Source organism: Bombus affinis, chromosome 14, assembly GCF_024516045.1.
Source record: "Bombus affinis isolate iyBomAffi1 chromosome 14, iyBomAffi1.2, whole genome shotgun sequence".
Taxonomy (NCBI): Eukaryota; Metazoa; Arthropoda; class Insecta; order Hymenoptera; family Apidae; genus Bombus; species Bombus affinis.
The window spans coordinates 2,821,202-2,849,161 of record NC_066357.1 but is presented as its reverse complement, the minus strand read 5'-3'; the positions used below and the strand labels follow the sequence as shown (position 1 = coordinate 2,849,161).

Sequence of the window (27,960 nt, the reverse complement as noted above, 5' to 3'; positions counted from 1 at the left end):
AAGCACCGGTTATACAATACTACCATTTCATGTATTATAAGTATAACTGATTTTGAAATGAGTTAACGAGTTAATGAGTTTATTTCTTTGCCCCGGAAGTCCTTCCAAAATACATTATTACTTAGGCTCCAACAAATAGTGCGATTTTTAAAATAATTGAGAATCGACCATTATTTCAACGAATGAGTTTCCCGCGGATACAAATGGCGTCTCTTTCACCGCAACGTGATTTATATTTATATGTGGGTTTGTTGTGACAAATCTAGCAAATATTTGATGGAATATGACTACTGCAAATGGATTTTCAGACTCACAAGAGTCTGATATATTAGGTGAAGAAGAATATAAGGCACTAGTAAAGGATATGTAAGAAGTGTTGATGTATAATTATTATATTACATTCTCATGCATATCGATATTTTAGTTTTCGCTTATATTAAATATATTACATGTTATGTTGCTTTATTTAGTGGATTTAGTGGATCTTGGATGCAAAGTATAACAGAAGAAATGGAGGAAAAGTACGATTTGCCACAACAATATTTGGAATCTAAAAAGCAAATGAAAGATGAAGAAGAAGAACAAGATGAAGAGTACTTTCAAGAATTTGATCCTGCCATTCCAATAAAAGAAGAGTTTCCTGGTCGTTATAATTTTCAAGTTTCACTGGGTAATCTGGATTCCAGTAAGAATTGGGTAGTAAGTATATAATTAAACCTTTATTAATTACAATACAATAATGTTTTAAATATGTAACTTAATTTTATTCATTTTATATAGTATTCACAAGTATTAAAAAAAGTATTTATCAATATGGAAGAAACACTGCCATTACGTTTTAAATGGGAACCACCTGAAGATGGTCTTCTTTTACGTACTGCCATGGTTTTTAGTTTAGATCAGTATGCTAGTGATCCAGTTAGAAGATGTCATAATCACATGGCACCAAATAATCCAAGTAATAGAGATGTAGCCTCCAGAGTGATCAAACATGTTGTTCGTTGTACACACCATCTTACCATGTATGAAGAAAGAAATGAACATCTGTCTATAGTGGTACCCCTTAATAGACCACAACCTGGTTCTCATTACGTTCCAGTGTGCTTCAAATTTTTATGTAAAAACAGTTGTCCATCTGGAATGAATCGCAGACCAACAGAACTAATTTTTACTTTGGAAAATTGTAATAGAAGAATTTTGGGTCGACAAAGACTTCATGTTAGAGTTTGTAGTTGTCCCAAAAGAGACAAGAAGAAAGAAGAAGCTGAAGTAACAGATGCACAAGCTGATATAAAAAAAAGAAAACTTTGTATACCAGTTGGGAAAAAAATGATGCCTTCCTGTGATACACATGTCTTCAATGTTCAATTAAATATTGTTGGAAAAGAAAACTACTTGGCTGTATTAAAGTATGCATATGACATCATGGCGGGTCAAGCAATAAAAACTGGTCAGCTTGATTTTTTTAAACCGTACATGGATGATATATTGCGTAAAACTCCCTAAATGCATATTTGCATGAATTTATGTCTTCCACATATATGTTTAAAAAAAACAAGAAACATGGTTTTATAATGTGCTATCTATTTATATATTTTACAAAGTTAATAATGTATATTTTAATAATTCCATTTGTTACTGCATGTTGATCTTAATAGATGACTATCCTCTTTTATAGTGGATTCTATAATGCATCGTAATACTACTTATATATATTAATATTGTGATACTACATATCTTTTACACTAGTATACAATATACTTTTTAGTTTTTAATAGCTTTTATGTATATTCTATATCTCTAACTGTTCATTTGAATGACATTCTATTAGTTGAATGTCCAATGTGTACAATAACAAAGCATTTGGTAAGGGGGCAATGTGTTGGGATGTTAACATCATGGGATTTATAAGACTTGCAACACTTCTACGCATTTTTATCTCAGTACCATTCTGCCCTTTACCATATAAAGTCCATTCCCATGGTATTTTTCCTCCTCTGGTACTACTGATCCAAACAATTTCATCTTCACACTGTATATTTATGATTGATAACATTATTTTGTATACGAAATAAATAACTGTATCGAGCTTAAAAAATATACCTGAAAGAAAAAGAGATCTTCACCACAGTGTAGTATGTAAACAGCTTTTGAACCAAATGGAAGAGGTACTGGAAGTTTAGCGCAAATAGAATAAAAATGAACTTGTGGTAGTTCATGAATTCCGCTCAAATGTTCCAATACTGTAACAGGTGTAATAATATCTTTACATCCACTTTGTCTTGAAAGAGGACACATTATTTGGGTACAGGTTATAGAATCTATAGAGCCTCCCCAAATTGGTGTGGGAGATACATTGGACATTAAACTATTACTACTTGATATTAAGGTAACAGTTGCATCAGTTTGCAAATGATTGTCAACATCTTTCATAGCCTCTTTTGACAATTCTCCAGTACTTGCAGATTTCGTTCGATCATACAAACTTGCATGTTCATCACGGTTTAAATCTACAGGTGTAGTATTTGTATTTGACTTTTCACTGGAAACTATTGTTAAATTATCCGCCGAAGCAGCTTTCTCCAATCCACCGCGAAATAATCTGCTTAATAATAATTGACATGTTTTCGTATTTGTAAAATCATGTTTTTCTGCTGTTTGTTTCCATTCTTTCTTCTTGTTTTTACCAAAAAGCCGATCTTGAAGATTTCGTGTGTAACATTCTGCATTGTTATTTACATTGTCTTTTATGTCAAAAATGTCCTGAAATAACTTATGAAGTTTATCCGCGAGCAAACACCTTCCTTGACCCAGTCTAACTCTACAAGTCGGACAACGATGTGTTTTCGATCTACATCCAACACAAATGATATGACCATGAACACATTGAGAAACTGGAGGCAGTGAGCTTTCCAGACAAACTGGGCATTCTAGAGCTCGTGTCTAAATAAATTTAATAATTATTTTTCTAAAATATCGTAAAGTGTATCTAGACAAATTTAAAGAATACTTCTTTAATAATAAAGGAACTATCTAATATCAGAGTATACAGACCACTCCAGCTACTGCATTTGCAAGTTTACAGGCCACTTCTGGCAGTGGTCCTTTCACAGCTATTCCTGTTTCTTTTTCTCCTTCATTAATGTGTCTCCAAATAAATAATTTTAAATCACAACCTTCATAATGATGGACTAAAGCCGCTATTTGTTTTACTTTTAATCCTATTAAATCCTTTCCATCAATACTAATTAAACAATCTCCAGCTCTAAAATTTAACGGACAAAATAAAACAGATTATTTCGTTGTTTCTCTTATTCTTACCTAAGTCCAGCATGATCGGCAATACTCCCAGTTTCGATATGGCTTATCCACGGATAAGGATCCCACTTTGATTTTGTTAAATGAAATCCGAAAGATTTACCAATTGCTTTCGTTTTTTTAATATTTTCTAATATTACACAAATTTCCCCCGTGAAGGCTGTATCGATTGACGTACTGTTTTCCGTCATATAAATCTTAACACCTGCAGCTTCAGTTAAAAGTTCTGAAGTAGATGCAACAGACATAGTTTTCCCGAGATTTTCTATTAATTATACTCATTTAAATTTTTAGTCTTATTTAACATGTAAATGTTATGATCTTCACGAGGGCCACGCAATAATGAAACTGATCGAGTCTGTTCTCTAAACACGTTAAAACACTCGCTTGTGCACCTTCACCCAATTTCGTGTCCTTGACATTTATTATCCGAGGGAATTGCAGTTTTGATCTTTTCCTTTTGCATCAACATTGATATAAATATATAAATATAAATTTGAAAAAAAAATATTTTTTTTACAGAATATTACAAATGTGTTTCTTATACTGAAACATTTACGTTTTAATAACGAACGCCTTATTAATAATAGTTAATTGTTATATATATCACTTGAATTCATGCATAAACGCTGTCGAAAGCATAATACTTTGGTTATCATATCACACAAGCTTCTAACTGGTGAGGTGTTATATTACATGACATTCTCTAGTCTTTGGTATAAGTATAAACAAGCAAGTATTGCCATCCTTTCATGGCATTAGTATATTTACGCAGGAGATCCCCTCCTGTCTGTCTTATTTGAACATGAATCATTTATTATTTCTATTGCTTGAATGCCTCGTATCATTTAAATCGGACATTTGTTTACAGCGATCTGTCATCTGAACAGACACATGAAGTAGGTTTGTAAACTGATTGTAAGATAGGTTAGGATGATAAATCATCAAATCAGCTATAACTTCAATTAAATTAGGTACTGGACACACAGAAAATGCCTATTATAAAATTATAAAAAGCTTATAATTTTTATTATTGAAAAGATTACCACAGTCGACAAATTTATCTTTCAATATAGAATTAACTACACTGTGCAAACTCTTTATTTTCACTTCATATTTATTATAAATTGTACAAAAAATACAAGTCGCGAAAAAAGTATGTTGAATATAGAGGTTCACCGAAATAAAACATAATATTGACAAAAGTAAATATAAAAAAAGTGTTCAAAAAGTACTGATCTTACATAGTAGTTGAGTGACACATTGCAATTTCTAATTTATGATATCAAATTTTTGAACTGTTAAATAACAGAAGATACAATAATATCAAAGTGTGGAATATCTGCTAAAAGTATTAAAATACTTTCAACAAACAAATCATGCTTAAACTACTTTAACTAAAAATATCTCAACTTTACCTTCAAACATTATAACTAATATGCTCTCCTTTCTGTATAATGAGATGCATGTTTCTATTTTTTGTTTATTTTTTCCCCCCAAACTGGTATTAAACACTCTTCAGTTAATTTGGCTTTAACTAATGGTAATTACACACTATATACGACACACAGATACAAGATCACGTTCAATAATTTTTGTTTTAATACAGCTACCAGGAGCAACTAATTATGAGATTCACTTTTCTATTTACTGAGAAGGTTCGACACGATATGGTTCCAGACAGTTATATATCATATTATTAACGCTTTCTCCGTCAGGATATTTCAGATATACACCATCTTTGTTAGGTAGACCATCATATGTTAATATCAGAGGAACTTTATTTTCCACTAGGTTGTCCAGAATTTTAATTATTGGTATTAACGGAGGGATATCTTTAGGAATACCTTGTAGACGGATTTTTGATATACAATATCCAAGCTATTTTAAAAATTAGATTAACAGATTAAATAGATTAAATAGATTAAATAGATATAAATACTTTTAAAATATATTATTAAACATATATTAAATTATAACCCACCTTCTTCAAATAATGAGGAAAAATCTTAAGTCTCTTCCTATCTACATATTCTCTACGACCAAGATCATGGTTCATAACACGCGCTCTATCTTCTTCTACCCTAGTAACATATGCACGATAATAATTGCCGTCAGCAGACAGTGCTAATACCGATTCCCCAATACATGGTTCTTTCAAAAATGGAGCTTTAGAAAAGAAAGAAAAATTGGAATTTTTATTTTATATAAGTTTATACAAAGTTAGTTTAATTCTTATCAAATGTTATCAACCATATTACGTACATGTTTCAGCGCATTTTGCAACAGTTTCCATAATAAAGTTATAACGTGCCAGACCTAGAGTATCTAAGGGACGAACGTACATATGTATATGATTTCGATAACCAGTAATGCATACCTGGAAAAATGGTTTTCATAAAGAAATGATACATTGACCAAAATCAATAGTAATGTAAATAAAATAATAGTAAAATAATAACTATTTTTATTTCAATTAAAACCAAAAGTCACACCATAGTTCCATAATTCACATCACCACACGGTACACCTAATTGTTCCGGCATTGGAGTCCAAGGTCTTACAGTAGCTTTTACTTCATCATCTCCTCCAAGAATTAATATTTCAAATTCGTCTGGTTTCTCATTATCTGTTTGACCTGTTACTTTATATTTATAATCTATATCTGCCTACAAGTTACAGTTGAGAAATTAAGAAGTAACATAGATTACATTTAACAGCATATTAGATACTATAGATCTTACCATAAATCTATGTGTAGCAACAGTTAATTCACATATTCCACTAAATGCATACATATCTGAAAGGGGTTCTTCACATGTAGCAAGGTTACTAACTATCACTAATTTAGCGTCGTCGACCATAGCCAGAATTAAGCATGGTAGCACACATATAATATATCCCCTAACCCAATCTCCGTCCAACCTTTGACCAAATACAAAATCTCCTATATAGGGTCTAAAAATTAATAATTTTTGCAAAGTATATTAACGTTTAATTTGTTTAATTAATTTGTTTTAATAATGAATAGGATATTGTTATTATTTACCTACGATTCTTCCATTGAGTAGCTTCCGGGATCACTATATCTAATTGATTCAATAATTTCTCATACTCAGAGTCTGCACTCGCAGGCCACATTGCAATACGATATACACCCCTCCTTATTTCTGCCAGAAATTGGAGCTCACCGGATTCTCCAACTTTTAGAATATTAACTATACTCTTTTCTTTACAGAAAGAATATTTTGCTGGATCGTAAGAGAATAAATCTGAAGAAACCACAGTTACCTCATCAACTTTTACAATAGTTGACGTATTTGGATTTTGATCATTATTTGTCGGAATTACTTCGGGTGTTGACGTATTCGTTTTGTCTTGAACTTCAACATTAGTTACTTTGTTGGAATCAATCGATGCCATTTTTACACATATTATATTCACGTAATTGAAATTTGTATATTTCTCACAAACTTTTTGAGATAATTGGATTTTAGCACAAAATCTTGGAATGTACTTATATTACTCAATTTTAGATTACATTATTCGAAACCAATTCTGAAAATTTGCGAAGGAAAAAAAATATCAAAAATTATGACCTACTTACGAATCTGAAAAACATGCGTGACCAGTATATGAAAATTGTGGACCAGCATAGGTCTGTGGCCCACTCTAGCGTAAATACCTTGTATTACAATAAGGTAAAAGATACCGCGGCTAATTTAACTATATAGCAGCCTGGCCGAGATAATGAACAAAGTTTATTTAACAAGTTTATTAATTAAACGTAGTAATTATTAGTCAATAATAACTGTGATCACTCTCAAATTTCGTATTCGATTTCGTTACATAAGACATACATTTCGAAGATATAAATTGCACGTTTTTTAATGCTATAAACTTCAGTTAAATTAACGTTTACTGGCATTAGTTAATAACTATTTGTGTTATTGGATAATGAATAAATCATAAACAATCATGTAAAATCCTAGCAGTTGTTTTCTTGTGTTTGACGATTTGACGTCCGATTTGACGTGTTTTCGATTTACATTCAACACAAACGATATGACCATAAACACACCGAGGAATTAGTGACAGTGAGCTTTCCAGACAAACTGGCCATTCTAGAACTCGGATTTTAATGTAGTAGTAGTTATTTTCCTAAAATATCGTAACGTATATCTAGAAACATTTAAAGAACAATTCTTTAATGATAAAGGAACTGTTTATCATCGGAGTATACACACTACTCCAATTACTGCATTTGCAAGTTTGCAAGCCACTTCGGACAGCGCTACTTTCACAACTATGACTTATTCTTTTTCTCCTTCGTTAATTTATCCCCAAATAAATAATTTTAAATCACATCTTTCATAATGATGGATTAAAGACGCTATTTGTATTATTTTTAGTCCTATTAAATCCTTTCCGTCGATAATAATTAAACAATCATCAGCTCTAAATTTTAACAGATAAAATAAAACAGATTATTTCGTTGTTTCTCTTATTCTCACCTAAGTTCAGCATTATCAGCAATACTGCCGGCTTCGATATGGCTTATTCATGGATAAGGGTCCCACTTCGATTCTGTTAAATGAAACCCGCAAGATTTACCAATTGCTTTTGCTTTTTTTATGTTTTCCAATATTATACATATTTCCCCCGTAAAGGCTGTATCGATTGACGTACTGTTTTCCGCCATATAAATCTTATCACCTGCAGCTTCAGTTAAACGTTCTGAAATTGATGCAACAGATATAGTTTTCCCGAGACTTTCCGTTAGTTACATTCATTCAAAGTTTTAAGCTGTGAACATGTAAATGTACGATCTTTACCAGGCCAATGCAATAATGAAACTGAACGAATCTGTTCTCTAAACGCCTTGAAACACTTGCTTGTGCACCTTCACCTAATTTCGTGTGCTTGACATTTATTCTCCGAGGAAATTCCAGTGTTGACCTTTTCCTTTTATTTCAACATTGATATAAATATATAAATATAAATTTGAAAAAAAAAATTTTTTTTTACAGAATAGAATAAATGTATTAATTATACTGAAACATTTACGTTTTAATAATGAACACTTTATTAATAATAGTTAATTATTATATATATTACCTGTATTAATCCATAAACGCTGTCGTGAACATTATACTTTGGTTACTATATGGCATGAGCTTGTAAATGGTGAGGTGTTACAGTTGCTTACAGGGATCTGTCATCTCAACAGATACATGAAGTAGGTTTGTAAACTGATTGTAAGATAGGTTAGTATGATAAATCATCAAATCAGTTATAACTTCAACTAAATTACATACTGAACACACAAAGAATGCCTATTATAAAATTATAAAAAGTTTATAATTTTTATTAGTGAAACGATTACCACAGTCGACAAATTTATCTTTCAATATAGAATTAACTACACTGAGCAAACTCTTTATTTTCACTTCATATTTATTATAAATTGTACAAAAAATACAAGTCTCGCAAAAAGTATGTTGAATATAGAGATTCACAGAAATAAAACATAATATTGACAAAAGTAAATATAAAAAGAGTGTTCAAAAAGTCCTAATCTTACATAGTCATTGAGTGACACATTGCAATTTATAATTTAAGATATCAAATTTATGAACTGTTAAATAACAGAAGATACAATATCAAAGTGTGGAATGTCTTCTAAAAATATTAAAATACTTTCAAGAAACAAATCATGCTTCAACTATTTTAACTAAAAATATCTCAACATTACCTTCAAACATTATAACTAATATGCTCTCCTTTTTGCATAATGAGATGCATGTTTCTTTTTTTTGTTTATCTTTTTCCCCTCGATCTGATATTAAACATTCACCAATTAATTTGGGTTTAACCAATAGTAATTACACATTATACATTCCAGGTTCCGGATCACGCTCAGTAATTTTTGTTTTAATACAGCTACCAGGAGCAACTAATTCTGAGATTCATTTTTTATTTCCTCAGATTAATTTTTGATTTCCTTGGAAGGTTTCACATGATACAACTCGAGACATTTACATATCATATTATTAACGCTTTCTCCTTCAGGATGTTTCAGATATACACCTTCTGTGTTAGGTGCACCATCATATGTTAATATCAGAGGAACTTTATTTTCCACTAGGTTGTCCAGAATTTTAATTATTGGTATTAACGGAGGGATATCTTTTGGAATACCTTGTAGACGGATTTTTGATATACAATATCCAAGCTATTTCAAAAATTAGATTAACAGATTAAATAGATTAAATATATTAAATAGATATATATACTTTTAAAATACATTATCAATCATATATTAAATTATAACCCACATTGTTCAAACAATCAGGATAAACCTTAAGTTTCTTGCCATCTACAAATTCTCTGCGACCAAGATCTTCGAACCTAACATGCACTTTATCATCTCGTACACTAAAAACAGTTCCACGATAATAATTGCCATCAGCAGATAGTGCTAATACCGATTCCCCAATACATGGATCATTCAGAAATGGAGCTTTAGAAAATAAAGAAAAACGGTATTTTTATTTTATACAAGTTTATACAAAGTTAGTTTAATTCTTATCAAATGTTATCAACCATATTACGTACATGTTTCAGCGCATTTTGCAACAGTTTCCATAATAAAGTTATAGCGTGCCAAACCTAGCGTATCTAAGGGACGAACGTACATAACTATATGATTTTGATAACCAGTAATGCATACCTGAAAAAATGGTTTTAATAAAGAAATGATATTTTGACCAAAAGCAATAGTAAAGTAAATGAAATAATAATAAAATAATAACTATTTTTATTTAAATTAAAACCAAAAATCATACTGTAGTTCCATAATTCACATCACCACACGGTACACCCAATTGTTCCGGCATTGGAGTCCAAGGTCTTACAGTAGCTTTTACTTCATCATATCCTCCAAGAATTAATATTTCAAATTCGTCTGGTTTCTCATTATCTGTTTGACCTGTTACTTTATATTTATAATCTATATCTGCCTACAAGTTACAGTTGAGAAATTAAGAAGTAACATAGATTACATTTAACAGCATATTAGATACTATAGATCTTACCATAAATCTATGTGTAGCAACAGTTAATTCACATATTCCACTAAATGCATACATATCTGAAAGGGGTTCTTCACATGTAGCAAGGTTACTAACTATCACTAATTTAGCGTCGTCGACCATAGCCAGAATTAAGCATGGTAGCACACATATAATATATCCCCTAACCCAAGTTCCATCCACCCTTTGACCAAATACAAAATCTCCTATATTTGGTCTAAAAATTAATAATTTTTGCAAAGTATATTAACGTTTAATTTGTTTAATTAATTTGTTTTAATAATGAATAGAATATTGTTATTATTTACCTACGATTCTTCCATTGAGTAGCTTCCGGGATCACTATATCTAATTGATTCAATAATTTCTCATAATCAGGGTCTGCACTCTCAGGCCATATTGCAATACCATATACACCTGTCTTTATTTCTGTCAGAAATCGGAGCTCACCGGATTCTCCAACTTTTAGAATATTAACTATACTCTTTTCTTTACAGAAAGAATATTTTGCTGGATCGTAAGAGAATAAATCTGAAGAAACCACAGTTACCTCATCAACTTTTGCAATAGTTGACGTATTTGGATTTTGATCATTATTTGTCGGAGTTACTTCGGATGTTGACGTATTCGTTTTGTCTTGAACTTCAACATTAGTTACTTTGTTGGAATCAATCGATGCCATTTTTACACATATTATATTCACGTAATTGAAATTTGTATATTTCTCACAAACTTTTTGAGATAATTGGATTTTAGCACAAAATCTTGGAATGTACTTATATTACTCAATTTTAGATTACATTATTCGAAACCAATTCTGAAAATTTGCGAAGGAAAAAAAATATCAAAAATTATGACCTACTTACGAATCTGAAAAACATGCGTGACCAGTATATGAAAATTGTGGACCAGCATAGGTCTGTGGCCCACTCTAGCGTAAATACCTTGTATTACAATAAGGTAAAAGATACCGCGGCTAATTTAACTATATAGCAGCCTGGCCGAGATAATGAACAAAGTTTATTTAACAAGTTTATTAATTAAACGTAGTAATTATTAGTCAATAATAACTGTGATCACTCTCAAATTTCGTATTCGATTTCGTTACATAAGACATACATTTCGAAGATATAAATTGCACGTTTTTTAATGCTATAAACTTCAGTTAAATTAACGTTTACTGGCATTAGTTAATAACTATTTGTGTTATTGGATAATGAATAAATCATAAACAATCATGTAAAATCCTAGCAGATGTTTTCTTGTGTTTGACGATTTGACGTCCGATTTGACGTGTTTTCGATTTACATTCAACACAAACGATATGACCATAAACACACCGAGGAATTAGTGACAGTGAGCTTTCCAGACAAACTGGCCATTCTAGAACTCGGATTTTAATGTAGTAGTAGTTATTTTCCTAAAATATCGTAACGTATATCTAGAAACATTTAAAGAACAATTCTTTAATGATAAAGGAACTGTTTATCATCGGAGTATACACACTACTCCAATTACTGCATTTGCAAGTTTGCAAGCCACTTCGGACAGCGCTACTTTCACAACTATGACTTATTCTTTTTCTCCTTCGTTAATTTATCCCCAAATAAATAATTTTAAATCACATCTTTCATAATGATGGATTAAAGACGCTATTTGTATTATTTTTAGTCCTATTAAATCCTTTCCGTCGATAATAATTAAACAATCATCAGCTCTAAATTTTAACAGATAAAATAAAACAGATTATTTCGTTGTTTCTCTTATTCTCACCTAAGTTCAGCATTATCAGCAATACTGCCGGCTTCGATATGGCTTATTCATGGATAAGGGTCCCACTTCGATTCTGTTAAATGAAACCCGCAAGATTTACCAATTGCTTTTGCTTTTTTTATGTTTTCCAATATTATACATATTTCCCCCGTAAAGGCTGTATCGATTGACGTACTGTTTTCCGCCATATAAATCTTATCACCTGCAGCTTCAGTTAAACGTTCTGAAATTGATGCAACAGATATAGTTTTCCCGAGACTTTCCGTTAGTTACATTCATTCAAAGTTTTAAGCTGTGAACATGTAAATGTACGATCTTTACCAGGCCAATGCAATAATGAAACTGAACGAATCTGTTCTCTAAACGCCTTGAAACACTTGCTTGTGCACCTTCACCTAATTTCGTGTGCTTGACATTTATTCTCCGAGGAAATTCCAGTGTTGACCTTTTCCTTTTATTTCAACATTGATATAAATATATAAATATAAATTTGAAAAAAAAAATTTTTTTTTACAGAATAGAATAAATGTATTAATTATACTGAAACATTTACGTTTTAATAATGAACGCTTTATTAATAATAGTTAATTATTATATATATTACCTGTATTAATCCATAAACGCTGTCGTGAACATTATACTTTGGTTACTATATGGCATGAGCTTGTAAATGGTGAGGTGTTACAGTTGCTTACAGCGATCTGTCATCTCAACAGATACATGAAGTAGGTTTGTAAACTGATTGTAAGATAGGTTAGTATGATAAATCATCAAATCAGTTATAACTTCAACTAAATTACATACTGAACACACAAAGAATGCCTATTATAAAATTATAAAAAGTTTATAATTTTTATTAGTGAAAAGATTACCACAGTCGACAAATTTATCTTTCGATACAGAATTAACTACACTGTGCAAACTCTTTATTTTCACTTCATATTTATTATAAATTGTACAAAAAATACAAGTCGCGAAAAAAGTATGTTGAATATAGAGGTTCACCGAAATAAAACATAATATTGACAAAAGTAAATATAAAAAAAGTGTTCAAAAAGTACTGATCTTACATAGTAGTTGAGTGACACATTGCAATTTCTAATTTATGATATCAAATTTTTGAACTGTTAAATAACAGAAGATACAATAATATCAAAATGTGGAATGTCTTCTAAAAATATTAAAATACTTTCAAGAAACAAATCATGCTTCAACTATTTTAACTAAAAATATCTCAACTATAGCTTCAAACATTAGAACTAATATGCTCTCCTTTTTGCATAATGGGATGCATGCTTCTTTTTTTGTTTATTTTTTACCCCACATCTGGTATTAAACATTCACCAATTAATTTGGTTTTAACCAATGGTAATTACACATTATATACGACACACAGATACAAGATCACGCTGAATAATTTTTGTTTTAATACAGCTACTGCGAGTAACTAGTTCTGAGATTCATTTTTTATTTGCTCTGATTCATTTTTCATTTCCTCAGATTCACTTTTGATTTCTTTAGGTTTCACACGAAACGGCTCGAGACATTTATGTATCATACCACTAACGGTTTCTCCGTCAGCCTGTTTCAGAGTTACACCATCTGTGTAAGGTAGACCATTAAATGTTAATAACAGAGGAACTTCATTTTCCACTAGGCTGTCCAGATAATCAACTATTGGCTTTAGAGGAGGGATATTTTTAGGAACATCTCTTAGATAGACTTGTGTTAAACAATATCCAAGCTATTTTAAAAATTAAATTAACAGATTAAATAGATTAAATAGATACAAATACTTTTAAAGTATATTATCAATCATATATTAAATTATAACCCACTTTGGTCAAATAATCAGGATAAACCTTAAGTGTCTTGGCATCTACATATTCTTTGCGACCAAGATCTTCGAACCCAACTTGCACTTTATCATCTTGTATACGAAAAACAGATCCACGATAATATTTGCCATTAGGAAGCGGTGCTAATGTCCTCTCCCCATTAGATGGCTCTTTCAAAAATGGAGCTTTAGAAAAGAAAGAAAAATGGTATTTTTATTTTATACGAGTTTATACAAAGTTAGTTTAATTCTTATCAAATGTTATCAATCATATTACATACATGTTTCAGCGCATTTTGCAACACTTTCCATAATAAAGTTATAGTGTGCCAAACCTAGAGTATCTAAGGGACGAATATACAAAGATATATGATTTCGATAACCAGTAATGCATACCTGGAAAAAATGATTTTCATAAAGAAATGATACTTTGACCAAAAGCAATAATAAAGTAAATAAAATAATAGTAAAATAATAACTATTTTTATTTAAATTAAAAGCAAAAATCATACTGGAGTATCATTATGCACTTGACTAAAAAATGGATCCAATTGTTCAGGTATTGGAATCCAAGGTTTTACAGTAGCTTCTATCTCATTATCTCCTTTAAGAATTAATATTTCAAATTCGTCTGGTTTCTCCTTATTTGTTTGGCCTGTTACTTTATATTTATAATCTACATCTTCCTACAAGTTATAGTTGAGAAATTAAGAAGTAACATACATTATATTTAGCAGCATATTAGATACTATTGATCTTACTAGAAATCTTTCTGTAACATCAGTTAATTCACATATACCAGTAAATGCATTCATATCTGTAAGGGGATCTTCAATTGTAGCAATGTTATCAACTGTTTCTAATTTAGCGTCGTCGATCGAAGCCAGCTGTACTTGTGGTATCACACATAAAACGTATCCCCTAACCCAAGTTTCGTCCTCCTTCTGACCAAATACATAATCTCCTATATTTGGTCTAAAAATTAATAATTTTTGCAAAGTATATTAACGTTAAATTTTTTTAATTAATTTGTTTAAATAATGTATAGGATATTGCTACGATTTTATTTACCTACGATTTTTCCATTGAGTACATTCCGGGAGCGACGACTCTAGTTCCACCACTAATTGTTCATAGTCAAGCTCTGTATTCTGAGGCCATATTGAAATACCAAATACACCCTTCTTTATTTCTTCCATAAATCGGAGCTCACCGGATTCTCCAACTTTTAGAAAATTAACTATACTCTTTTCTTTGCAATAAGAAAATTTTGTTGAATCGTGACGGAATACATTTTTAGAAACCACAGCTTCCTCATTAACTTTTGCAATAGTTGACATATTCATTTCGTTTTGAACTTCAACATTAGGTACACCGTTGAAATCAATTGATGCCATTATTATTTTATTATATCCGCGTCTGTGAAATTTGTATATTTCTCACAAGCTTTTTAAGGTAATCGAATTTTAGCACAAATTCTTGCAATATACCTGTATTGCTCAATTTTGGGTTAAATTATTCCAAACCAATTCTGAAAATTTACCAAAAGATCCAAAAAGAACATAAAAAATTTTGAACTACTTACGAATCCGAAAAAGGAAAACATAGGTGAGAACACGATCAGTATATGAAAATTATGACCTAGCGTAGGTCTGTGGCCCACTCTAGCGTAAATACTTTATACTACAGTAAGGTAAAAGCTACGGTAGCGAATCTAGCTATACAGCAGCCTAGCCGAGGCGATGAACGAAGTTTATTATTAGTCAATAATAACTGTGATCACTTTAAAATTTCGTATTCGATTTCGTTACATAAGACATACATTTGAAAGATATAAATCACACGTTTTTTAATGCTATAAACTTCAATTAAATTAACGTTTACTGGCATTAGTTAATAACTATTTGTGTTATTGGATAATGAATAAATCATAAACAATCATGTAAAATCCTAGCAGACTTTTTCTTGTGTTTGACGATTTGACGCGCGATTTGACGTGTTTTCGATCTACATCCAACACAAATGATATGATGAACACACTTAGGAATTGGTGGCATTGAGCTTTCAAGACAAAGTGGACATTCTAAGACCTTGGTTTAAATGGATGTAGTACTTAATTTTTTTTAAATATCGTAACGTGTATCTAAAAACATTTAAAGAATAATTCTTAAATAATAAAGGAATTGTCTATTATCGGAGTATACATTCCACTCCAATTACTGCATTTAAAAGTTTTAAGCCTACTTCTGACAGTGCTCCTTTCACAACTATGACTTATTTTTTTTCTCCTTCATTAATGTATCTCCAAATAAATAATTTTAAATCATATCCTTCATAATGATGGATTAAAGCTGCTATTTGTTTTATTGTTAATCCTATTAAATCCTTTCCACCAATACTAATTAAATAATCACCAGCTCTAAAATTTAACAGACAAAATAAAACAGATTATTTCTTTGTTTCTCTTATTCTTACCCAAGTCCAACATTATCAACAAGTCTGGCGGTTTCTATATGGCTTATCCATGGATAAGGATCCCACTTTGATTCTGTTAAATGAAACCTGCAAGATTTAGTAAGTGCTTTTGTCTTTTATATATTTTCCAATATTGTACAAATTGCCCCCGTAAAGGCTGTATCAATTGACGCACTGTTTCCCGTCGTATAAATCTCATCACCTGCAGTTTCATTTAAAAGTTCTGAAGTGGAGATGCAGCAAACACAGTTTACTCGAGACTTTTCATTAATTATATTTACTTACATTTTTATGTTATGAACATGTAAATGTTATGATCTTTACCAGAACCATACAATAATGAAACTGATCGAATCTGTTCTCTGAACATGTTAAAACACTTGCTTGTGCACCTTCACCTAATTTCGTGTCCTTGACATTTATTTTCCGAGGTAATTGCAGTTTTGACCTTTTCATTTTACTTCAACATTGATATAAATATAAATCCAAAGGAAATACCTTTACAGAATGTTATAAATGTATTGCTTGTATTGAAACATGTATGTTTTAATAATGAATGCCTTATTAATAATAATTAATTATTATATATATGAGTATATTTTTTTTATTCATATGTCTACATACAATAGTCACAAACACTTGTTTAATTCTATATTAATCCGATTAGTATCTATATATATAGATTTAAAGGTTTGAAACAACTCTATATCATAGCAAGACCTTATATTGAAAATATTACAAATGTGGTAATTATTCGTTTCTATCTAGCAATTAATAAGAAAGCAATTTTTCACATGTCGCTGACTTGGAAGATCGTACATCTGGATCGTCAGTAACAAATTAAAAATATATCCTATACAAATTAAATGGAATGCATTTGATACATTTTGATAATAATTGATAAAATAATTCTTTCATATTTTTGATGAATGATAACAAAATTTCTAATAAGTTACTGATATAATATATTAAGGCATTGATTTAATATATATAAAGTAGTATGTGCAGTCGCTTTAAGTACTAACAAATCAGGATCTAAATTTAAACTTGAGTTCTCAATGGTTTGGGCTAATGCAAGATTATGCTTTTCTACCTTTCTTAATTGCTCCTGACAATTGGCAAATGCGTCTAAAACTTCCAGTTTGGCAACTGGATTTCTGTTGGAATTGGCAGAATGTTCTCTTGGAGGTAAAGGAGGATGACTACTAGCTATTGCTCTAGTATACATTTCTGTAACAGCACGCAGTTTGTCAACCCATTCTTGACGAGCTCGAGCGTCTGTGGCTCTTAATTTTATCATATCACCTATATTGATGCATAATATCATAAGTATCATAAGTATTATACCTTGGTTACTACATTACACGAACTTGTAAAGGGTGAGGTGTTATATTACATGATAAGCTCTAAATACCTGTAGCAGAATTAACGGTGAAGGTATTAGAATCTTCATCACTCGGCGCAATCACTGCACCAGCTAAATATATCGAGCATCGAGGCCGTTGATTTCGTTCAGATTCGCTTAGGAAATAGTGCAATTCTCCAGTCTCTGGTCTAAGTATAAACCAACGATATTGCCAACCTTTCATAGCATTAGTATACTTATGTAATAGACCCTCGTAAGGGTGTCTTATTTGAACATTCATCATTTATTATTCCTATTGTTTGGAAGCCTTGTATTATTTAAATCGAACAGTCGCTTACAACGATCTGTCATCTGAACAGACACATCAAGGAGGTTAATCAGCTGATTGTAAGATAGGTTAGGGTGATAAATCGTCAAATCAGCTATAATTTCAATTAAATTAGATACTGGACACACAAAAAATGCCTATTATAAAATTATAAAAAGTTTATAATTTTTATTAGTGAAACGATTACCACAGTTGACAAATTTATCTTTCAATATAGAATTAACTACACTGAGCAAACTCTTTATTTTCACTTCATATTTATTATAAATTGTACAAAAAATACAAGTCTCGCAAAAAGTATGTTGAATATAGAGATTCACAGAAATAAAACATAATATTGACAAAAGTAAATATAAAAAGAGTGTTCAAAAAGTCCTAATCTTACATAGTCATTGAGTGACACATTGCAATTTATAATTTAAGATATCAAATTTATGAACTGTTAAATAACAGAAGATACAATATCAAAGTGTGGAATATCTTCTAAAAAATATTAAAATACTTTCAAGAAAAAAATCATGTTTGAACTATTTTAACTCATGACACATTGCAATTTATAATTTAAGATATCAAATTTTTGAACTGTTAAATAACAGAAGATACAATAATATCAAAGTGTGGAATATCTTCTAAAAAATATTAAAATACTTTCAAGAAAAAAATCATGTTTGAACTATTTTAACTCAAAATATTTTAACTCTAGCTTCAAATATTATAACTAAGAGGTTCTTCTCTTTTATAATGCATATTTTCTTTTCAAGCTGATATTAAACCATCTTCAATTAATTTGGCTTTAACCAATGGTAATTCCACATTATACAATTTCAAGCACATGTTTAATAATTCTTATTTTAATACAACTAACAGGAACAACTAATTCTGAGATTCATTTTTCTATTCATTCAGCAGCTTTCTTACATATCGGCAGGAGTAATTTTCTTATCATTTTATTAATGCTTTCTCCATCGCGAAATTTCAGATATACTCCATCTTTGGAAGGCATACCATCAAATGTACATAACAGAGGATCTTTAATTCTTATTATGTGTGTTAGATATTCATTCACTTCTTTCGTCAGAGGGACATTTTTAGGAACATCTCTTAGTACGACATTTGTTGTACAAGATCGGAGCTTTTTTTAAAAATTAGATTAACAGATTAAATAGATACAAATACTTTTAAACTATATTATCATACATATATTAAATTATAACCCACCTCCTTCAAATTATCAGATAAATATTTAAGTTTCTTTATATCTGTAACTTTTTTAATACCAAGATCACCACATGAAACTGTAATTTTATCATCTTGTATCTTAGTAACAATTGCACGATAATAATTTTCGTCAGCAAACTGAGCTATTACCATTTGCCCCACAACTGGCAGTTCTTTTAAAAATGGAGCTATAGGAAAGAAAAAAAAAGGTATTTTTATTTTATACAAGTTTATACAAAGTCAGTTTAATTCTTTCTAAATCTTATCAACTATTTTACGTACATGTTTGAGCGCATTTTGCAACATTTTGCATAACATGGTTATAGTGTTCCAAACCTGCAGAATCTAAGGGACGAACACATAGATGTATATGACTTCGATAAGAAATAAGGCATACCTGAAAAAAATGTTTTTCATGAAAAAATGATACTTTGTCCAAAAGCAATAATAAAGTAAATAAAATAATAGTAAAATAATAAATATTTTAATCTAAATTAAAGTCAAGGATCATACCTCAGATTCATTTTTCAATTCAGCATCCTGCATTCCTATTTGATCAGGCATTGGTATCCAAGGCTTTACAGTAGCTTCTACCTCCGCATAGCAATCCGTCTCTTTTTTAAGAATTAATATTTCAAATCCGCCTTGTTCCTTATTATCTATTACTTCAAATTCACACATATCACCTTCCTAGAAGTTACAATTGAGAAATTAAGAAGTAACATACATTATATTTAACAGCATATTAGTTATTATAAATCTTACTTCAAATTTATATTTATCATCAGTCACTTCACAAATTACACCAAATGCATAAATATCTGAAAAGAGGTTATCGCATGTAGTAGTCTTATTAATTGGCATTATTTTTGCTTCCTCTACCATAGCCAATCTTATGGGTAATTGGTTAGATACAACAAATCCCCTAAGCCAATCTCCGTCAGCTCTTCGACCACATATTAAATCTCCTACATTTGGTCTAAACCTTAATAATTTTACAAACTATATTAACGTTTAATTTGTTGAAATAATGTATAGCATATTGCTATTATTTACCTATGAGTTGAATATTTTGCTATTTGCGAGCACATCCTAGGCAAACTGACTACTAATTTTTCATAATCAAGTTCTGCACTATTAGGCAATAATGTAATACCATATGTATTATTCTTTATTTTTGTCTGAATTTCGAGAGTACCCTCTTCTCCAACAGTTAGAGCATTCACTATACTTTTTTCTTTGCAGAAAGAGTAAAATCTACTGCTAGTGAATATTTCTGAAGAAACCATAATTTCATCATCAATTTTTGCAATAGTTGAGGTATTTAGATCTTGATCATTATTTGTCTGAATTACTTCCCATGTTGATATATCATACTCATTTTCAACTTCAACATTAGTTACTTTGTTGGAATCAACCGATATCTCTTTAACACTCATTATATCTTCGTATTTGAAATTTTTATATTTCTCACAAGCTTTTTGAAATAATCGAATTTTAGCACAAAATCTTGCAATATACCTGTATTACTCAATTTTGGGTTAAATTATTCCAAACCAATTCTGAAAATTTACCAAAGGATCCAAAAAGAACATAAAAAATTTTCAACTACTTACGAATCCGAAGAAGGTGAGAACACGATCAGTATATGAAAATTGTGACTTAGCGTAGGTTTGTGGCCCACTCTAGCGTAAATACCTTGTATTACAGTAAAGTAAAAGATACCGCGGCTAATTTAACTATATAGCAGCCTGGCCGAGGTAATGAACAAAGTTTATTTAACAAGTTTATTGATTAAACATAGGAATTATTAGTCAATAATAACTGTGATCACTCTCAAATTTTGTATTCGATTTCGTTACATAAGACATACATTTCGAAGATATAAATTGCACGTTTTTTAATGCTATAAACTTCAGTTAAATTAACGTTTACTGGCATTAGTTAATAACTATTTGTGTTATTGGATAATGAATAAATCATAAACAATCATGTAAAATCCTAGCAGATGTTTTCTTGTGTTTGACGATTTGACGTCCGATTTGACGTGTTTTCGATTTACATTCAACACAAACGATATGACCATAAACACACCGAGGAATTAGTGACAGTGAGCTTTCCAGACAAACTGGCCATTCTAGAACTCGGATTTTAATGTAGTAGTAGTTATTTTCCTAAAATATCGTAACGTATATCTAGAAACATTTAAAGAACAATTCTTTAATGATAAAGGAACTGTTTATCATCGGAGTATACACACTACTCCAATTACTGCATTTGCAAGTTTGCAAGCCACTTCTGGCAGTGCTTCTTTCACAGCTTTTCCTTTTACTTCAACATTGATATAAATATAAATTCGAAAAAAATGTTTTTTTACAGAATAGAATAAATGTATTAATTATACTGAAATATTTACGTTTTAATAATGAACGCCTTATTAATAATAATTAATTATTATATATATCACCTGTATTGATGCTTAAACGCTGTCGTAAGCATTATACTTTGGTTACTATATTGCACGAGCTTGTAAACAGTGAGGTGTTATATTACATGACACTCTCCAGTCTCTGGTACAAGTATAAACAAGCAAGTATTGCCATCCTTTCATGGCATTAGTATATCTACGTAGGAGATCCCCGTAAGGGTATCTTATTTGAACATACATCATTTATTATTTCTATTGCTTGAATGCCTCGTATCATTTAAATCGGACAGTTACTTACAGCGATCTGTCATTTGAACAAACACATGAAGTAGATTTGTAAACTGATTGTAAGATAGGTTAGGATGATAAATCAACAAATCAGATATAACTTCAATTAAATTAGGTACTGAACACACAAAGAATGCCTATTATAAAATTATAAAAAGTTTATAATTTTTATTAGTGAAAAGATTACCACAGTCGACAAATTTATCTCTCAGTATAGAAATAACTGCACTGAGCAAACTCTTTATTTTCACTTCATATTTATTATAAATTGTACAAAAAATACAAGTCTCGCAAAAAATATGTTGAATATAGAGATTCATCGAAATGAAACATAATACTGACAAAAGTAAATATAAAAAAAATGTTCAAATAGTACCGATCTTACATAGTAATTGAGTGATACATTGCAGTTTCTAATTTAAGATATCAAATTTTTGAACTGTTAAATAACAGAAGATACAATAATATCAAAGTGTGCAATGTCTTCTAAAAATATTAAAATACTTTCAAGAAACAAATCATGTTTTAACTATTTTAACTAAAAATATCTCAATTTTAGCTTCAAACATTATAACTAATATGTTCTCCTTTTTGCATAATGAGATGCATGTTTTTTTTTTCAAGGTGATATTAAACCTTCTTCAATTAATTTGGCTTTTACTAATGGTAATTCCACATTGTACATTCCACACTCCAGATCGTGCTCAATAATTTTTATTTTAATACAGCTATCAGGAACAACTAATTCTGAGATTCGTTTTTCGATTTGGGAAGAATATCGTCCATTGCTATCAGTAGGTGCGATATCTGTGAAATCATGTTAAAAAAAAAAAAAACTGTAACTGTATAATAATTAAACAGTAAAATAATAATGATTGAAATATACACTATAGTCAATAATATACGTACTAATAATGTTACAAATGTTTGCAAGCGTATCTGGAGTTGTAAAATCTTTAGGCATAAGCCGTAAATCTTTATGATTGACGAACTCCGTATTTCCAAAATCGACAAAAAACACGGCACATGTTGTATGTGTGTAATTACGATTTATACATATAGCACGATACCACCCATCATCATAAAGTGCGAGACATAACTCATTATCGCGAGGAATATAGTAATCAGTTGTTTCGCAATATGCAGCCATCTTTAAAAACATTATACATATATATATATTTATATTAAGCCAGAATATAAGTTTATGAAATCGAAAATTACCTTCTTTGGCATTATGTCAAAAACATGAGTCATTAAATCATAATCTAAGAGACATATTGCATATCTGTAACCATTTTCAATAGGATGCAGTACAAGTGCTTCAATGATATCACCAACATTTCCCAAATCAACAGTATTTATATTCTCCGCCATATAACAAGTTTTATCTGCAAGGGGAATTAATATTAATTTAAATAATATTATTTATTAAAAATATTTGTTATCCATTTCTTAATAATTACCTGCTTCAGCAACTTCCTTAGATATCGGCTCGAGTAATTTACTTATCACTTTATTAATGTCTTCTCCACCATGAAATTTCAGATATACACCGTCTTTGGAAGGTATACCATCAAATGTACATAACAGAGGAACTTCGGTTCCTACTATGTGAGCTAGATAATCATTCACTTCTTTCGTCATAGGAACATCTTTAGGAACATCTTTTAGTACGACTTTTGTTGCACAAGATCGGAGCTTTTTTTAAAAATTAGATTAACTGATTAAATAGATACAAATACTTTTAAACTATATTATCATACATATATTAAATTATAACCCACCTCCTTCAAATTATCAGATAAAATTTTAAGTTTCTTTATATCTGTAACTTCTGTATTACCAAAATCAACATATGAAACTGTAATTTTATCATCTTGTATCTTAGTAACAATTGCACGATAATAATTTTCGTCAGCAAACTGAGCTATTACCATTTGCCCCACAACTGGCAGTTCTTTTAAAAATGGAGCTATAGGAAAGAAAAAAAAAGGTATTTTTATTTTATACAAGTTTATACAAAGCCAGTTTAATTCTTTCTAAATCTTATCAACTATTTTACGTACATGTTTGAGCGCATTTTGCAACATTTTGCATAACATGGTTATAGTGTTCCAAACCTGCAGTATCTAAGGAACGAACAAATAGAAGTATATGACTTCGATAAGAAGTAAGGCATACCTGAAAAAATGGTTTTCATAAAAGAAATGGTACTTTTTCCAAAAGCAATATTGAAATAAATAAAATAATAGTAAAATAATAAATATTTTAATCTAAATTAAAGTCAAGGATCATACCTCAGATTCATTTTTCAATTCAGCATACTGTAATCCTTTTTGTTCAGGCATTGGTATCCAAGGCTTTACAGTAGCTTTTATCTTAACCTCTTCTTTAAAAATTTCTATTTCAATTCTGCCTTGCTCGTTATTAACTGTTTGTCCTGTTACTTTAAATTCACACATATCACTTTCCTAGAAGTTATAATCGGGAAATTAAGAAGTAACATATATTATATCTAATAGCATATTAGATATTATAAATCTTACATTAAATTTATGTTTAGCATCAGTTACTTCACATATTACACCAAATGCATAAATATCTGAAAAGACTTTATCGCATGTAACAGTCCTATTAATTGGCATTATTCTAGCTTCATCTATTATAGCCATTTTTAAAGGTGGTTGCAGAGATAAAATATATCCCCTAAGCCAATCTCCATCAGCTGTTTGACCACATATTAAATCTCCTACATTTGGTCTAAAAATTAATAATTTTACAAACTATATCAACGTTTAATTTGTTGAAATAATGTATAGTATATTGCTATTGTTTACCTATGATTTGAACATTCTGCCGCTTGCGTGCATATTGTTGGTAATTCGGTTACTAATTTTTCATAATGAGGTATTGCATTATTAGGTAATAATGTAATACCATAAGCATTATTCTTTATTTCTGCATGAATTTCTAGAATACCAATTTCTCCAACAGTTAGAGCATTCACTACACTTTTTTCTTTGAATAAAGAATATAATTCTTTACTGCTAGTGGATATTTCTGAAGAAACCATAGTTTCATCATCAATTTTTGCAATAGTTGAGGTATTTAGATTTTGATCATTATTTGTCTGAATTACTTCCGATGTTGATATATCATTCTCATTTTGAACTTCAACATTAATTATTTTGTTGGAATCAACTGATATCATTTTTACACTTATTATATCCTCATATTCGAAATTTTTATATTTCTCATAAGCTCTTTGAGATAATCGAATTTTAGCACAAAATCTTGGAATATTCTCATATTTATCAATTTTACGAAAATCATTTGTTTGAACAATTTCTTCATTACCATAATCTATATAGTGTACTTTTACTGGATTTAAACATGTAACCATACCTCTATGCCATACATTTTCATATTCTACAGCATAAATATTTCCAACTATTGGTCCCACCTTTTGTGCTTTTTGTGCTTCATGTTGTAACTCAGTCATTAACTTTGAAATAGCATCCTGATCTTCTACTTTTTGAACAAAACATTCACGATTTTGTTTTATAATTATTGTTACATCTTGAAATTCAGTTTTTGATAAAAATGTATTTTTAGAGAATGATATATCATTCTCCATCACTTGAATATCATTGGCACTAAAATTTTGCCATTTTTTATCGTTTTCCTGATCATTTACTTTTTGTGGACTTTTAGCCTTATTGTTGAAAAATTCTTCTCGAATTGGTTGTTTGTGTAAAGAGGACTTATTTCCTGTAGAGTTTCTTGTTTCTTCTATTTCATTTGATTTTGTTACTGCATTCGTTTTTGGCCGCCGAAGAGGTAATTGAATATTAGAAACATTTCTGGGAGAATATTGCTGTTCATCATTTGATTGTAGTACAGGCATAGAACAGATAGTCGTTACTAAAGCTCTAAAAATAAGATATCAAAATTTAAAAGTCCAAAAGTATTTCTGCCTTCTAATTGTATCATATATTTCTTAACTATCAACATGTAATACTATGAGAGAGTACATACGGGATAGCTTCACATTCAAGCTTATGTTTTGACCAATTAGTCACTTGGCAAGTTCTACTGCAATAAAAAATATTGCATCTTTCACATGTATACTTTGTCTTCTTCGAACATACCTTGCATGTTCCAATTGCATCTTGGAACATGTCTTTGCCATATTCATATAGGCTCTATTACATCAAATTGTACATTATTAAATTATTATTGTAAAGAATATTTTTTCTTAATCTTTTATATTACTCTACTTACAGAAATACGTTTCTCATATACTTTATTAATGTGATTGTGTATTTCAGGATCAGGATCTGGGATTTCATACATTGTATAACCCCGACCAAGTGCAACACGTCTCTTACCATCTGGGGTAATATCTAACTGTCCTCTAAAATATTTTCAATAAATATTAATCCATATAACAATATATGATGTATGTACATTTTACTTAACATTGAACAATACCTTGTCCACAATGTGTTTGTACTTGCATAAGGCTCTGCATTTTCATATGGATTATATGTATATGGGTCAGAAGGATATGGATACAATAAATCATTATCTGCCGTATAAGCATATTTTGGTAATCCTGGATTCGGTTCCACATTTTTGAATACATCTAAGGGCCTGCTTCGTCCTCTTGTTTGTATTCTGCACATATTTATAAATTAATATTACATAACTTATATTACATAATTATGACAAAAACGATGATTATAAATATATACTTACAATTGCTTATCTGTTACTGTAACATTCATTATATTATGATTTTCGTATTCTTCTGTAACATCTTTAGTAGAAAATATTTTTGTATTTGCTACATCATTCCTAGCTCTTTCTTTAGCAAATGATATCTTCAGACGTAGTGGTGGTACATTATGTAAATCTTTTATAGCACTTTCAGCATTATGATATGCACCATAAGTAATATAAGCCCAATTAGCATTTGGGCGGTAAAAATATCCTTTAACTTCTCCATAATGGTTGAAAATTTCTAATAAGCCTTGCTAAAATATTATAATCCATTTATAAGATATCTTATATCCAGATATTTACACAAATTACATATATTTTATTATTATTTTTAAATAAAATTTTTACAAATGTGACAAAAGTCTTAAAAGTATTTAAATCAGTAAGAAATCAATAATTGTACATATTAGTAATAATAAAAAAGTTATTAATAATTTTACGTACTTTATTTAGTTCTCCAGGTAAATCACTTACGTATAACGTAAATTCCTCGCTAAAAACAAAATTGCTGCAATTTATATATGAAAGAAAGATATAGGAATTTACAAAATCAATAAAAATTATTTGATTATTGTTTAAAAATGTATACACGTGACATATAATAATCATATAAAAATAAGTAATATAATAATATAATAAAAAACAAAATATAAGAGAACGCTTAAATAAATTTTAAATAATTGATTTCGAAGTTAATTGTTAAAAATATTTTAATCTTACTCATTAGACGATTTGTTTTCTGTCAATTTATCAACTTCGTGAAATGCCATCGTTTTATTACTAATATTGCTTAATCAATTATAGGTACATTTATAAAAATGTATAAGCGTATTAGATTTTATAAACGTGATTTATAAATTAGATGAAAAATATTCAATTACAAAAATCTAGAAATGTAGGTAAACAAAGAGAATTTCGAACAGTCTATGCTACGACGTTATACGATATCTAGTATTACTTGTACATATATTAAAGTGCAATGAATAATTTACACCAAACAAATACAATGAACACAAAACTATAAGCTGTAAAATCAAAAACATATATCTA

General features: G+C 29.8%; 7 protein-coding genes and 2 long non-coding RNA genes across 16 annotated transcripts; 3 read left to right on the top strand and 6 right to left on the bottom strand.

The window, feature by feature from the left end:
- The first annotated feature begins 174 nt into the window (after positions 1-174).
- Positions 175-2,035, top strand: LOC126924324 (cellular tumor antigen p53). 2 transcript variants are annotated; one of them, XM_050738675.1, is made up of 3 exons: positions 175-366; positions 471-699; positions 781-2,035. In XM_050738675.1, exons 1-3 carry the CDS (start codon positions 284-286, stop codon positions 1,504-1,506), a joined length of 1,038 nt encoding a protein of 345 aa, XP_050594632.1. In that variant the 5' UTR covers positions 175-283; the 3' UTR covers positions 1,507-2,035. The 2 variants fall into 2 exon arrangements, with proteins under 2 accessions (XP_050594632.1, XP_050594633.1); XM_050738676.1 differs by having other exon boundaries at positions 242-381.
- Positions 1,565-9,212, bottom strand: LOC126924317 (uncharacterized). Of its 2 annotated transcripts, XM_050738660.1 has the most exons (5): positions 9,074-9,212; positions 3,322-4,200; positions 3,055-3,265; positions 2,104-2,943; positions 1,565-2,032 (listed from the first exon to the last, which is right to left on the bottom strand). In XM_050738660.1, exons 2-5 carry the CDS (start codon positions 3,564-3,566, stop codon positions 1,793-1,795), a joined length of 1,536 nt encoding a protein of 511 aa, XP_050594617.1. In that variant the 5' UTR covers positions 3,567-4,200; positions 9,074-9,212; the 3' UTR covers positions 1,565-1,792. The 2 variants fall into 2 exon arrangements, with proteins under 2 accessions (XP_050594617.1, XP_050594618.1); XM_050738661.1 differs by lacking the exon at positions 9,074-9,212 and having other exon boundaries at positions 3,055-3,221; positions 3,322-3,472.
- Positions 4,397-8,401, bottom strand: LOC126924321 (uncharacterized). The gene is made up of 8 exons (XM_050738668.1): positions 8,154-8,401; positions 7,833-8,055; positions 6,368-6,876; positions 6,063-6,276; positions 5,814-5,987; positions 5,584-5,698; positions 5,303-5,487; positions 4,397-5,199 (listed from the first exon to the last, which is right to left on the bottom strand). The coding sequence occupies exons 3-8, from the start codon at positions 6,739-6,741 to the stop codon at positions 4,966-4,968; spliced, it is 1,296 nt and encodes a 431-aa protein (XP_050594625.1). The 5' UTR covers positions 6,742-6,876; positions 7,833-8,055; positions 8,154-8,401; the 3' UTR covers positions 4,397-4,965.
- On the top strand, positions 5,694-14,669 carry LOC126924329 (uncharacterized). The gene is made up of 2 exons (XR_007713485.1): positions 5,694-5,875; positions 14,597-14,669. It is a non-coding gene; the product is annotated as an uncharacterized LOC126924329 (long non-coding RNA).
- On the bottom strand, positions 8,742-12,939 carry LOC126924320 (uncharacterized). 2 transcript variants are annotated; one of them, XM_050738666.1, is made up of 8 exons: positions 12,507-12,939; positions 12,186-12,408; positions 10,721-11,229; positions 10,416-10,629; positions 10,167-10,340; positions 9,937-10,051; positions 9,657-9,841; positions 8,742-9,553 (listed from the first exon to the last, which is right to left on the bottom strand). In XM_050738666.1, exons 3-8 carry the CDS (start codon positions 11,092-11,094, stop codon positions 9,308-9,310), a joined length of 1,308 nt encoding a protein of 435 aa, XP_050594623.1. In that variant the 5' UTR covers positions 11,095-11,229; positions 12,186-12,408; positions 12,507-12,939; the 3' UTR covers positions 8,742-9,307. The 2 variants fall into 2 exon arrangements, with proteins under 2 accessions (XP_050594623.1, XP_050594624.1); XM_050738667.1 differs by lacking the exons at positions 12,186-12,408; positions 12,507-12,939 and adding an exon at positions 11,279-11,342 and having other exon boundaries at positions 10,721-10,943.
- Positions 13,090-21,112, bottom strand: LOC126924319 (uncharacterized). 2 transcript variants are annotated; one of them, XM_050738664.1, is made up of 7 exons: positions 20,931-21,112; positions 15,094-15,512; positions 14,784-14,997; positions 14,535-14,708; positions 14,304-14,418; positions 14,024-14,208; positions 13,090-13,929 (listed from the first exon to the last, which is right to left on the bottom strand). In XM_050738664.1, exons 2-7 carry the CDS (start codon positions 15,417-15,419, stop codon positions 13,633-13,635), a joined length of 1,311 nt encoding a protein of 436 aa, XP_050594621.1. In that variant the 5' UTR covers positions 15,420-15,512; positions 20,931-21,112; the 3' UTR covers positions 13,090-13,632. The 2 variants fall into 2 exon arrangements, with proteins under 2 accessions (XP_050594621.1, XP_050594622.1); XM_050738665.1 differs by lacking the exon at positions 20,931-21,112 and adding an exon at positions 15,513-15,657 and having other exon boundaries at positions 15,094-15,441.
- On the bottom strand, positions 18,392-20,931 carry LOC126924318 (uncharacterized). Of its 2 annotated transcripts, none has more exons than XM_050738662.1 (6): positions 20,466-20,931; positions 20,175-20,394; positions 19,923-20,099; positions 19,692-19,806; positions 19,410-19,597; positions 18,392-19,323 (listed from the first exon to the last, which is right to left on the bottom strand). In XM_050738662.1, exons 1-6 carry the CDS (start codon positions 20,846-20,848, stop codon positions 19,090-19,092), a joined length of 1,317 nt encoding a protein of 438 aa, XP_050594619.1. In that variant the 5' UTR covers positions 20,849-20,931; the 3' UTR covers positions 18,392-19,089. The 2 variants fall into 2 exon arrangements, with proteins under 2 accessions (XP_050594619.1, XP_050594620.1); XM_050738663.1 differs by having other exon boundaries at positions 20,175-20,388.
- A 794-nt stretch (positions 21,113-21,906) lies between the features above and the next one.
- Positions 21,907-26,727, top strand: LOC126924330 (uncharacterized). The gene is made up of 2 exons (XR_007713486.1): positions 21,907-22,165; positions 26,457-26,727. It is a non-coding gene; the product is annotated as an uncharacterized LOC126924330 (long non-coding RNA).
- On the bottom strand, positions 22,352-27,904 carry LOC126924313 (uncharacterized). Of its 3 annotated transcripts, none has more exons than XM_050738651.1 (15): positions 27,631-27,904; positions 27,355-27,418; positions 26,887-27,164; positions 26,620-26,805; positions 26,410-26,542; positions 26,164-26,330; positions 24,963-26,057; positions 24,672-24,885; positions 24,423-24,596; positions 24,192-24,306; positions 23,910-24,097; positions 23,589-23,823; positions 23,347-23,513; positions 23,035-23,275; positions 22,352-22,932 (listed from the first exon to the last, which is right to left on the bottom strand). In XM_050738651.1, the coding sequence occupies exons 1-15, from the start codon at positions 27,678-27,680 to the stop codon at positions 22,745-22,747; spliced, it is 3,495 nt and encodes a 1,164-aa protein (XP_050594608.1). In that variant the 5' UTR covers positions 27,681-27,904; the 3' UTR covers positions 22,352-22,744. The 3 variants fall into 3 exon arrangements, with proteins under 3 accessions (XP_050594608.1, XP_050594610.1, XP_050594611.1); XM_050738653.1 differs by having other exon boundaries at positions 27,355-27,403; positions 27,631-27,903; XM_050738654.1 differs by lacking the exon at positions 27,355-27,418 and having other exon boundaries at positions 27,631-27,900.
- Between the last annotated feature and the right edge of the window lie 56 nt (positions 27,905-27,960).